At 36.8% G+C, this 12,367-nt stretch overlaps 1 protein-coding gene across 1 annotated transcript in view; it reads left to right on the top strand.

Moving 5' to 3' along the window:
• The window catches only part of NUP35 (nucleoporin 35), a 37,238-nt gene extending 25,930 nt beyond the window's left edge, over positions 1-11,308 (top strand). The window contains exons 5-9 of the mRNA XM_010357175.1: positions 1,115-1,256; positions 7,108-7,177; positions 8,053-8,181; positions 9,259-9,423; positions 10,680-11,308. Coding sequence (XP_010355477.1) covers positions 1,115-1,256; positions 7,108-7,177; positions 8,053-8,181; positions 9,259-9,423; positions 10,680-10,757 — 584 coding nt within the window. The 3' untranslated portion in view covers positions 10,758-11,308. The remainder of the gene's footprint in view (positions 1-1,114; positions 1,257-7,107; positions 7,178-8,052; positions 8,182-9,258; positions 9,424-10,679) is intronic.
• Positions 11,309-12,367: the final 1,059 nt, after the last annotated feature.

The raw sequence follows: 12,367 nt of genomic DNA, 5'->3' as shown, positions 1-12,367 counted from the left end.
CTTTGCAAATAGTGGCCTTCTTGCGTTCATCTAAAACCAGTCATGTCTTTCCTCAGGGCCTTTGTTTTATTATTTTCTCCACAGAATGTTCACTTCTTCAAATATTGTTTTGCTTCCCTTGTCCTTCAGGTTTTTGCTTTAACGCACCTGAGTGAAATCCTTTTTCATTTAACCCATCCACACAAATTGGCCCTGTCTCCCTTCTCTGCTTTATTTTTTTTTTTCCCTATAGCATTTTTAGTTTTGTAGCACACTAAGTATTTACTTATTTGTCTCTCTTTCTCTAGAATGTAGGCTCCAGTAGGGATGGATTTTTTGTTTTTATTTGTCTAATGTGTTTACTGCTATACCTTCAACACCTAGGTTGATGCTTGGTGCATATTTAAGTGCTGAAAAAATATTTTTTGAATGAATCATTATTGCTACTGTGAAGATGAAAGGGAAATAGTCTCTGTTTCTCACAAATGTATAAACTTAATTGGACAGTGCTTCAGAGATAAAATGAATTGTAAAGTGTTTATTTAGCATGGCATGTTGGATACATAGAAGTACTCATTAATTGGTGGCTGTTACTGAAGAATAAGAAATAAAAGGATAAGACATTTTAGATAGAAATTACCTGAATAAAAGGAAACTGCATTCACATTTTAAGGGGTAGGGTAGATATTGTTTAGTGCATGCCGGAAAAGTAAGATTGCAACTGTATAGCCAAGGCTGAGGCATTCGGGTTTTGTTCTGTGGGTAATACATTTTTACATGTTCTTAAGGCAGAGGTGCTGTGATGAAAGTGGTAGGTTTGGAAGATGAAACCAGCGGAAGTCTTTGAGGTTGCCTGGGATATCCTTCTGGTGTCGGCTTAACCAGACATGCTTAATAAAGCATTTAGATAATTTATCATACATAAAACATTTGCAAAATTATAAACTATGTCCAATTATTACTTCCTCTAATTGTGTGGTAGCATGAAATTGCTATTTGACCACAGTTGTATGTTTTGAACTATTTATGTAATTGCCAACTTTATTAGACTTTATCATTTAAAACTAAGATTTTTGATTTAGAATCAATCAAGGTGTTTATACTGGTAACTAACGTGCTAAATATCTTAATACAGGGCAAAGTATGTTTAGTCCAGCAAGTATCGGTCAGCCACGAAAGACAACATTATCTCCTGCCCAGTTGGATCCTTTTTATACTCAAGGAGATTCTTTGACTTCAGAAGATCACCTCGATGACTCTTGGGTGACTGTGTTTGGGTAAGGTTTTTAGATCATTTGCCTTTTAAAAACCCCACCCTAACATTTTATAATGAATATAATCAAATATACAGAAAAATGGAAAGAAGCGCATAGCAAACACCCATATTACTACTACCTAGATTCTATGGTTAACAATTTGCTACATTTGCTTTATCTATCATATATCCATCTATCAACTCATTCTTTTTGTTGGTACATTTCATAATAAGTTGTAGACAACAATACATATTACCCTGACACTTGAGCATGCATGTCATTAACTAGAGTTTGGTATTTATTTGTAGTTTTTTTAATCATTCGTCTGTTTATTTCTTCCCAACTTATTTTCTCTTAAGCATATTTGCTAGATGGAACACAGTTGTCCCTTTAGACTTAGGGACTCCTTCCCCTTTTTCTAGTAACTAGTTCTCTACATTTAGTGGAATTCACCAGTTTTGAACTAACAGAATGAACATTTATTTATACACACACACACACACACACACACACACACACAATGTCACAGGGTTGATACTTTCTAGTCACAAAGTATTGAATATTAATAGAAACAGAGTATGACACTCCTCGTTACATTTTTGAATAGATTTTTAGTTCCAAAAAATACTTTAAAATACCTTTTTTTTTTTTAAAAAAAAATGTATTTCCATAGGTTTTTGGGGAACAGGTGGTATTTGGTTACATGAGTAAGTCCTTTACATGATTTGTGAGACTTTGGTGCACCCATCTCCTGAGCAGTATACACTGACCCCAATTTATAGTCTTTTATCCCTCAGCCTCTTCCCACCGTTTCCCCCTGAGTCCCCAAAGTCCATTGCATCATTCTTACGCCTTTGCATCCTTATAGCTTAGCTCCCACTTATGAGTGAGAACATACAATGTTTGCTTTTTCCATTCCCAAGTTACTTCCCTTAGAATAAGTGAGTTATTTCACTTAGAATAATAGTCTCCAGTTCCATCCAGGTTGCTGCAAATGCCATTAATTAATTCCTTTTTATGGCGGAGTAGTATTCCATTTTGTGTGTGTGTGTGTGTGTGTGTGTGTGTTTATGTATGTATGTATATCACAGTAAAACACCTTAGAGATCATATTGTATAATGTTTTATTTTACAGGTGAGGAAACTGAGGTGTAGGCAGCTTAAGTGATTTATTCAGCAGTTCACATCTAGTTATTATTAGCAAAGTTCCAGCAAAAACTTAGGTCTTTTGATATTCAAGCTAATGTTTATACTGTACAATATAAGGTTTGTTTCTGAAAGTATGATTTGCCATACTGTATTAGTCCATTTTCATGCTGGTAAAGACATACCCGAGACTGGAAAGAAAAAGAAGTTTAATTAGACTTACGGTTCCATGGCTAGAGAGTCCTCAGAATCATGGTGGGAGGTGAAAGACACTTCTTACATGGCGGTGTCAAGAGAAAATGAGGAAGAAGCAAAAGCAGAAGCACCTGCTAAACCCATCAGATCTCATGAGAATTATTCACTATCATGAGAATAGCACAGGAAAGATTGGCCCCCATGAATCAATTACCTCTCCCTGGATTCCTCCCACAATACATGGGAATTCTGGGAGATATAATTTGAGTTGAGATTTGGGTGGAGACATAGCCAAACCATTTCATTTCATCCCTGGCCCCTCTAAATCTCATGTCCTCACATTTCAAAACCAATCATGGCTTCCCGATACATCCCCCAAAGTCTTAACTCATTTCAGCATTAACCCAAAAGTCCCGTCCCAAGTCTCATCTGAGCTAAGGCAAGTCCCTTCCACCTATGAGCCTGTAAAATCAAAAGCAAGCTGGTTACTTCCTGGATGCAATGGGAGTATAGGAATTGGGTAAATACAGCCATTCCAAATGGGAGAAATTGGCCAAAACAAAGGGGTTGTAAACCCCATGCAAGTTCAAAATCCAGCGGGGCAGTCAAATTTTAAAGCTCCAAAATGATCTTCTTTGACTTCCTGGTCTCACATCCAGGTCACGCTGATGCAAGAGGCGGGTTTCCATGGTCTTGGGCAGCTCCGCCCCTATGACTTTGCAGGGTGCAGGCTCCTTCCTGGCTGCTTTCCCATGCTGGCACTGAGTGTGTGGGTGTTCCAGGCACACAGTGCAAGCTGTCAGTGGATCTACCATTCTGGGGTCTGGAGGATGGTGGCCCTTTTCTCACAGCCCCACTAGGCAGTGCCCCAGTAGGGACCTTGTGTGGGAGCTTTGACCCCACAATTCCCTTCCACGGTGCCCTAGCAGAGGTTCTCCATGAGGGCCCCACCCCTGCAGCACAGTTTTGCCTGGGCATCGAGGTATTTCCATACATCTTCTGAAATCTAGGCGAAGGTTCCCAAACCTCAATTCTTGATTCTGTGCACCCACAGACTCAACACCATGTGGAAGCTGCCAAGGTTTGGGGCTTCCATCCTCTGAAGCCACAGCCCAGGCTCTACATTGGCCCCTTTCAGCCATGGCTGGAGAGGCTGGGACACAGGGCACCAAGTCCCTAGGCTGCACACAGCACAGGGATCCTGGGCCCGGACCACGAAACCACTTTTTCCTCCTGGGCCTCCAGGCCTATGATGGGATTGGCTGTCTTGAAGGGCTCTGACATGCCCTAGAGACATTTTCCCCATGTTCTTGGGCATTAACATTAGGCTCCTTTCTATTTATGCAGATTTCTGCAGCTGGCTTGAATTTCTCCTCAGAAAATGAGTTTTCCTTTTCTCCTGCCTTGTTGGGCTGCAAATTTTCTGAACTTTTATGCTATTTCCCCTTTAAAATGGAATGCTTTTAATAGCACCCAAGTCACCTTTTGAATGCTTTGCTGCTTAGAAATTTCTTCCGCCAGATACCTTAAATCATCTCTCACAAGTTCAAAGTTCCACAAATCTCTAGGGCAGGGGCAAAATGCCACCAGTCTCTTTGCTAAAACATAACAAGAGTCACCTTTGCTCCAGTCCCCAACAAGTTCCTCATCTCCATCTGAGACCACCTCAGCCTGGACCTTATTGTTCATATCACTATCAGCATTTTTGTAGAAGCCATTCAACAAGTCTCTAGGAGGTTCCAAACTTCCCACATTTTCCTGTCTTCTTCTGAGCTCTCCAAACTGTTCCAATCTCTGCCTATTACCCAGTTCCAACGTCGCTTCACATTTTTGGGTATCTTTTCAGCAATGCCCCACTCTACTGGTAGCAATTACTATGTTAGTCCATTTTTATGCTGCTGATAAAGACACATTTGAGACAGGGAAGAAAAAGAGGTTTCATTGGACCTACAGTTCCACATGGCTGGGGAGGCCTCAGAATCATGGTGGGAGGCAACTTTACATGGTGATGTCAAGAGAAAATGAAGAAGCAAAAGCGGAAGCCCCTGATAAACCCATCAGATCTTGTGAGACTTACTCACTATGATGAGAACAGTATGGGAAAGACTGGCCCTCCCAATTCAGTTACCTCCACCGGGTCCCTCCCACAACACATGGGAATTCTGGGAGATGCAATTCAAGTTGAGATTTGGGTGGAGACACAGCCAAACTGTATCACATGCTGATACTGGAATGTATCTATTTATTATATTTTTTGGGGGGATTAAAAAACGTAAAAGTAACACATGAGCTTCTTGAAGGAAGAAAGGTGCACAATAAATGTTTAGTGTATTCAATTTATTTAAAATTAAAGAGTTCAAAAGGTATGTAAAAATGTACAATGAAGTCTTCCCTTTTGCTTTTCTCCTCAGCTAGTTTTCCTCCTCTTTAAGGCAATGATTGCCACCTGTTTTTTTGTGTATGTTTCTAGAGAGATTTTCTGTGTTACTGATTTATATTTAGGTAAAAAGCAGGGTCATTGCATTCTGTTGTTCTCTAGAAAGTCCATACTCAGTCCTATATCCATAGCAATTGGGCTGGCGTGTTTTCTTTTTCTTCTTCTTCTTTTACATTTTTATATTCTCTCATAAAATGGCTTTTTGCTTTGTTTTGTTTTTGTTTTTGATTTTTTTTTTTGAGACAATCTCTCTGTCATCTAGGCTGGAGTGCAGTGGCTTGATCATAGCTCACTGCAGTCTCCAATTCCTGGCCTCAAGCAATCCTTCTGCCTCAGCCTCATGAGTAGTTGGGATAACAGTAATGAGGCAGCTTGGCTGCATGTTTTTGAAAATAGATATGCACTCTTAAATCTGTTTTTCAGGCTCAATAGTAGTGGTTTAACTTTTAAGATTTCCAGTAATTAGATAAATTACTTGAAGCACTCCTAGTATGGTTTCGAATTTCAGACATTAACTTTCCCAGCTATTTATTTTTTTACTTTCAGGTTTTAACAACCCTCTGTGACTTTAATTTCAAGAACTGAAGCATTCTCCTTTAAGGGATAAAGTATTTTATTTTGATCATTTATGGGGAAGTACCTCTAAAAGATGCACTATATATGTTCTTTCTTTGGTAGTTCAACTTTTTCCTACTGACTTAGGGTTATGAAATATCATTGTTTTGGGTGATTCTAATCTAGAGTATTAGAATGTAAGTTTCTACTCAAAGTGATCCAAGAGTTTTAGAATTATGTTTTATTTCTTAAGTATTTCCCTCACTTGCAGCCGTTCTTTCTTCTTTTCATTTTTGTTTTATCTCTGCCCTGTAGGCACCCAACCTATTTGTTGTTTTTCTTTGTGGTTAGAAATTTCATGTCCAGATTTTATACAAATGAATTTTCAGTTCTGATTGCAGTGAATATTTTACTCATACAGATTTAATTAATTAATTAATTTATTTATTTTGAGAAAAGGTCTTACTTTGTCACTCTGGCTGGAGTGCAGTGGCATGATCTCAGCTCACTGCAACCTTTCCCTCCCAGGTTCAAGCGATTCTTCTGCCTCAGCCTCTTGAGTAGCTGGGACTACAGGTGCCGCCACCATGCCCAGCTAATTTTTAGTAGAGGCGGGGTTTCATCAGGTTGGCCAGGCTGGTCTCGAACTCCTAACCTCAAGTGATCCACCTGCCTCGGCCTCCCAAAGTGCTGGTATTACAGGTGTGAGCCATCGCGCCCAGCCTCACATAGATTTTTAATGTGTTTGGTTTCTGATTTATTTTTGAGATTCAGATTTTTTTTTGTCTTTAGGGTTCTAGTTCAGTCTTCAGATAACTGAAGTTAGAGATTAGAGAGCCTCCAGATAGCCATTTCTATTCTGTTGGTAGTGGTTATTGTTCTCAAATTGAAAATAGCTTTATTTTTAGGACTATAAAATAATAATGTGTCATTGTAAAATAGTCAAACCATACAGAACTTTATAAAGAAGAAAGTAAAAATTGCTTAGAATTTTCTCATGCAGAGATATGGCTAATCAAATTTTGGTAACCGTCCTTTTAAGTGATTCTGTGCCATAGATATTGATGCTGAATTTTATCTTTGTTATAAGACTTAATTGCAGAATTTTTAAGTGATGCTCAATGTATAATGATTTGCTTATAGTTTAAAATTCTTTATCTTTTCATAACCATAGTATACCTAAATGTATTACATATCAACGTACATATATTGAAATAAATTATATATAGAACTGCAACTTTATAGTTTTTTTCTAAGACCTGGATAATGGCAATGAGAGTAGCATTTTTAGAGATTTCAGAGGTAGAATTTGAGGGTGGAGAAGAATGGCAGAATAAGACTAACTTTAAGGTATTTGCTTTTGAGTGACTGGTCGTTGACAGAATTAGCCGATATCGAGGAAAACAGGATGATCAGCGCTCTCCTGTTAAAGATCTAGACAGTTGGGGGGAATCTATCTTGAAACATTATCTTGTAGTAATTTGCATTCACATTGATAGTAGAAGCTGACTGTTTTCTTTGGACAACTGTTTTCTTCAGGTTTCCTCAAGCATCTGCGTCCTACATATTACTACAATTTGCACAGTATGGGAATATCTTAAAACATGTGGTAAGGCTTAATTTTTTTTCAGTTCAGAGTTTTGACTAAAGAGGGGTAAGTTGTGAATTGAGAGAAACTTTGCTTCTGAATTTTGTGGGTTTTGTTTTTTTTGTTTGTTTGTTTTGAGACGGAGTCTCGCTCTGTCACCCAGGCTGGAGTGCAGTGGCGCGATCTCGGCTCACTGCAAGCTCCGCCTCCCGGGTTTACACCATTCTCCTGCCTCAGGGTTTTTTTTTTTAAACTTAATTTTTTTTTAAAGTTTTGATATCGTATATCCTTTGAAGTCTGGAAGTTGGATAGTTTTTGATAAAAAGAGATAAAGTGAGTTTGAAAATCCACCTCTTCTCACCCGCTTCCTTAAATAGTTTACAGTCTTAAAAAAGATAGATTATACCAAGTATTATATTACTGTTTTCCAATTTGAGCTTCTTTTATTGGGGATAAAGGAAGTAGGAGGTTCCTGAGCTTTTAGAGTTTTTAGAACTTTATAGTTCTAAAATTTAAAAAATTATCTTACCTTGTGCTACAAGTTATAAGTAACAAATCTTTTTTTGTTACTAGAGATTGACTTAATTAATTCCTATACAAAATCAAATTGAGTAGTTTTAAATAATTTTATGGCAAATGTTGCTATGATCTCTTTACAGTAAACATATTTTGAGAAGTGTTTTACTTTCAGAGAATATGTACATATTGATTGTAGAGAATTGAGAGATTGTTGAAGCTGTTTTAAATATGATTTTTGTTGAACTTCACAGCTTTTTACAAGGCATCAAATACAAAATGGAAGTAGATTTATCTTCACGTTTCTGTTTTGTAGTAGAATTCATTAGATGTAGATTTTATATATTTTCTATTTTAAGAGACAATTTCATTCTTTGCAGATGTCTAATACAGGAAATTGGATGCATATTCGTTATCAATCTAAACTGCAGGCTCGGAAAGCCTTAAGCAAAGATGGGAGAATTTTTGGAGAATCCATCATGATTGGTGTAAAACCATGTATTGACAAAGTAAGTTATTGGTGATGTAAGGAAAGTAGCTTAATCTGTATGAAGAACACAAGACCAAAGATTGAAATTGGTGGTTGTGTCACTTGGTTTCACTGTGTCTCTTTTTCTTAGTTTGTAACATGTGATGATACTTACAGTACTCTTTGTGGTAAGCCGAAGGTATTTAATCATAGACTTTAGTATTTAGAGATAATCTGTCCTCACCTCTTCATTTTTCAGATAAAGGAAAGAAACCGAGAGGACTTAAGTAACTTGTCCAGAGTTGTTAAAGATGAGGCCTAGATTTTAGGTGTCTTGACTACTAATTCGTTCTCTTTCTTGTGCAAAGCGAAACCACATTCTTTAAAGTACTTAAATGGAATGGTACTGTTTCAGAATGAATTAGTTCATATGAATGTTAACTGATAGTTAACTTTTAAATGCCAAAGGTGGTTGTTTCAAAATATTTCTATTTCAAACTATTTTAAAATTGTTCTATATATACTCATTAAATAGTACAGAGTACAATTTTAAACTGTTCTTTGTGGCTTGTTAAATCATTGTGAACATTCTTTAAGTATATGTGAACTTGTACTACATACCAGGCATTGTGCTTGGTGCTAGTATACACACATTAATGAACAAAGCAAGATGTGGTTCCTATTCTTAGAATCTGTTATAGCAGTGTAGTTATATAGTTATAATACTGTGTTGTAACAAATGTTTGCAGAGGCCAGAGAATATTTGAGGTTACTGAGCACTAAAAATCTTTGGATTTTGATTCTTTTCCAGGTTTCCCCAAGAATTTTTTTTGTCCTTGCTGGTTTTTCATAGTGTTTTAGGAAATTCTTATTTTTGTGGTCTATAGTTGTATTGAGATGTTTGAGGTCACTGAAGTGAGATTTCTGGCTGAGCATTCAATCTCAAATGCTACCTAAGGAGCAAATGTTTTCTCAAGCTTAAAATTATTTGGAAGTTTACTTAGAGCAAATAAAGTATTTCATCTTTATCTTTTAATTAAATTTTCTAAGTAGACTGTAATACTGGATAACATGTATTATGTTTATAAACAAAGGAGTTGTTTCTTTGTTTCTCCAGAGTGTTATGGAAAGCAGTGACAGATGTGCTTTATCATCTCCATCTTTAGCCTTTACACCACCAATCAAAACTCTAGGTACACCAACACAACCTGGAAGTACTCCTAGGATTTCTACCATGAGACCTCTTGCTACAGCATACAAAGCCTCTACTAGTGATTATCAGGTATTTTAAGGATTAGATAAAAAAAGATGTACTTTAGCGGCTGAGTGCATAGCATGCTTAACTTTTTCATTGTATTGATTTGTATGCAATTAAATGTTTCTTGATGAGGTTATTACCTTGATGAAACCTTTACACTTGAAAAATTTTCTTTTTTAAAGTTAGCGTCTTGGCCAATTGGAAAGTTATTATGAATTAAAAAACAATTTATTTGCCATTCCTTAAAATTTTTTGAGAGTTGTTTTAGTTTTTTCTAAGTTATATTTGCATACATACAAAATGTATCCCATGTACATCTTTGACATGAGGGCACATTAAAGCTCTATTAAATTGATGACTAAATTGATGGTATCCGAAGTGCAGAACCTTAGGTTGGAGTAGCTTTGGTTATTGAAATGAAGACATTGACCAACTCCCATTCAGACAGAAAAAAATTTCTCATTTCAAAAAAGCTTAAAGAAGTTAATTACGTTCTTCGAAGAATGGTAGAAGTATTATGACCTCACTCAGTATATTATTGTGTCCTACTGATTAGCCAAGTGTTTGAACTTAACCAGCTGCAGAAACAGGTCCTGAAAACACAGTACATGAAACACTTGTGCTTTAGTAGGGCAGATAGTGGTAGTTCAGTTTTTTGACTTCCTCTGATATTTGGAGATCATTCTAGAACTGTTTCTTTAGTTTCTGTTACTGTTATTTTAAATTTCCCATTTTTTGCAGCTTTTGTTTTATTCAGTTTTCTTTCTTTTGTTTTGAGATGGAATCTCACTCTGTTGCCCAGGCTGGAGTGCAGTGGTGAGATCCCAGCTCACTGCAACCTCTGCCTCCTGGGTTCAGGTGATTCTTCTACCTCAGCCTCCTGAGTAGATTACAGGCACATGCCACCACGCCCAGCTAATTTTTTGTATTTTTAGTAGAGATGGGGCCATGTTGGCCATAGTGGTCTCGAACTCCTAACTTCGAGTGATCTGCCCACCTTGACCTCCCAAAGTGCTGGGATTATAGACATGAGCCACTGCACCCAGCTATTAAATTTTCTAATTTAAGAAACATATTATTTGCTTTGCCAAAGAAATAAAATTTTGGCATTCTTAAAAGCATAAGGATATTCTAAGTCCATATATTAATTTTAAAAATATACAATTCAGTGCTATACATGCATTTTGGTGTTTCTCTTTCAAATGAGCAATTCTAGAATTGACTATGACACTGAAATAACAATAACCTAACAGTTTTGTGTGTGTATATGTTTTTAATAGGTTATTTCTGACAGACAAACGCCAAAAAAAGATGAAAGTCTTGTATCCAAAGCAATGGAGTACATGTTTGGCTGGTAGTAGAAGACCAAGGAGGAGGTTGCTACACTAAAACCGAGTTAGCAGAGTGCTGCTGGTTCCTTCGGTTAGTTATATAACCGTTCCTGCAATATTGGATAGCTGTCTCATACTTCTTTTAGAAAGAAGCCTTTTTCATTAAGGATACAGCCTTTTTGTAGCTCGCACTTTAAAAGATGCTTGAGATACATTTTAAAGAAAACTAAAAATCCCTGTGAACAGGATTTTGTGCTTTCTGTAACAGTGCATGCTTCAGCACGGAAAACTCAGCATTGATTATTGTAAATTAAATAACTGAAATTGTGGTGAGACTTCTTAGTCTTCATGAGAAAGTGGGGGTGAATTTCATGAAGGGGAACTGTAGTTATTTTTACACAAAGATTATAATTAGCAATTTGAATTATGGTCTTTTAATTTAGATAGTATTTAATATTTTAATTATCCTTGTTTGTATATGTCCTGTCACAGAATGTCCTCTTGATGTATTCTAAAATGAGCATTCTTTTTAAAAACCTACTACTAAAGTTTCTTGATAATAAACATTGTCAATGATATGTGTATTAGTCTGTTTGCATTGCTATAAAGGAATACCTGAGGCTGGGTAATTTATTAAAAATAAAAGAGGTTTATTTGGCTCAGGGTTTATTTGGCTTGTAGCTGTACAAGAAGCATGATGCTTTACTCATGGAGGAAACTGAAGGACAGTGAGCATATCACATGGTGAAAGAGAGGAAGAGAGCAGGAAGAAGGAGGTTCTAGACTCTTTTCAATAACCAGATCACACATGAACTCATTACTGCAGGGAGGGCAGCAGGCCATTCATGAGGCATCTGCCCCCATGATCTAAACATCTCACCCTAGTCCCCACTTCCAACATTGGGGATCATATTTCAACATGAGATTTGGAGGGGACAGATATCCAAATGATATCAATATGTATTGAACATTTTTTGAAAGGGCAGTTTATTATAAAAAGCTTTAAGTATTCTTTGAAAGAGAAAATATGTTATGAACCACTATAGACCAGCTTTAATTACCATTAAATTTTGCCATACTTGTTTCTTTTTTTCCCCTTTTATATTGTTTAAAGCACATCTCAGATAAGATGTCATTTTACTCTAAATACTTGAGGATATATCAAAAAATATTTCTACATGGAATTACAATGTCAGTATTCCACTGGTCATAATTAGTATCTTTTTTTTGAGACAGAGTCTTGCTCTGTCACCCAGACTGGAGTGCAGTGGTGCAGTCTTGGCTTACTGAAGCCTCTGCCTCCTGGGCCCAAGTGATTCTTGTGCCTCAGTTTCCCAATTAGTTGGGACTACAGGTGTGCGCCTCCATGCCTGGCTAATTTTTGTATTTTTAGTAGAGACGGGATTTCGCCATGTTGACCAGGTTGATATGGAACTCCTGAACTCAAGTGATCCGCCTGCCACGGCCTCCCAAAGTACTGGGAAGTATTACTAAGTGTAATACTGAGGAATGTACTGGCATGAATGAAAATGCATTTATAAAGTATATTTTCATCTGAAAACTTTTACATTGAAGTCTTTTTCTTCCAATTTAGGATTATATTTATATCCTATTTCATTATGTGCATAACTCAATTA

The sequence above is a fragment of the Rhinopithecus roxellana genome, chromosome 14 (genome assembly GCF_007565055.1).
Source record: "Rhinopithecus roxellana isolate Shanxi Qingling chromosome 14, ASM756505v1, whole genome shotgun sequence".
NCBI classification, from domain to species: Eukaryota; Metazoa; Chordata; class Mammalia; order Primates; family Cercopithecidae; genus Rhinopithecus; species Rhinopithecus roxellana.
This window is presented reverse-complemented; position numbering and strand designations above follow the sequence as displayed.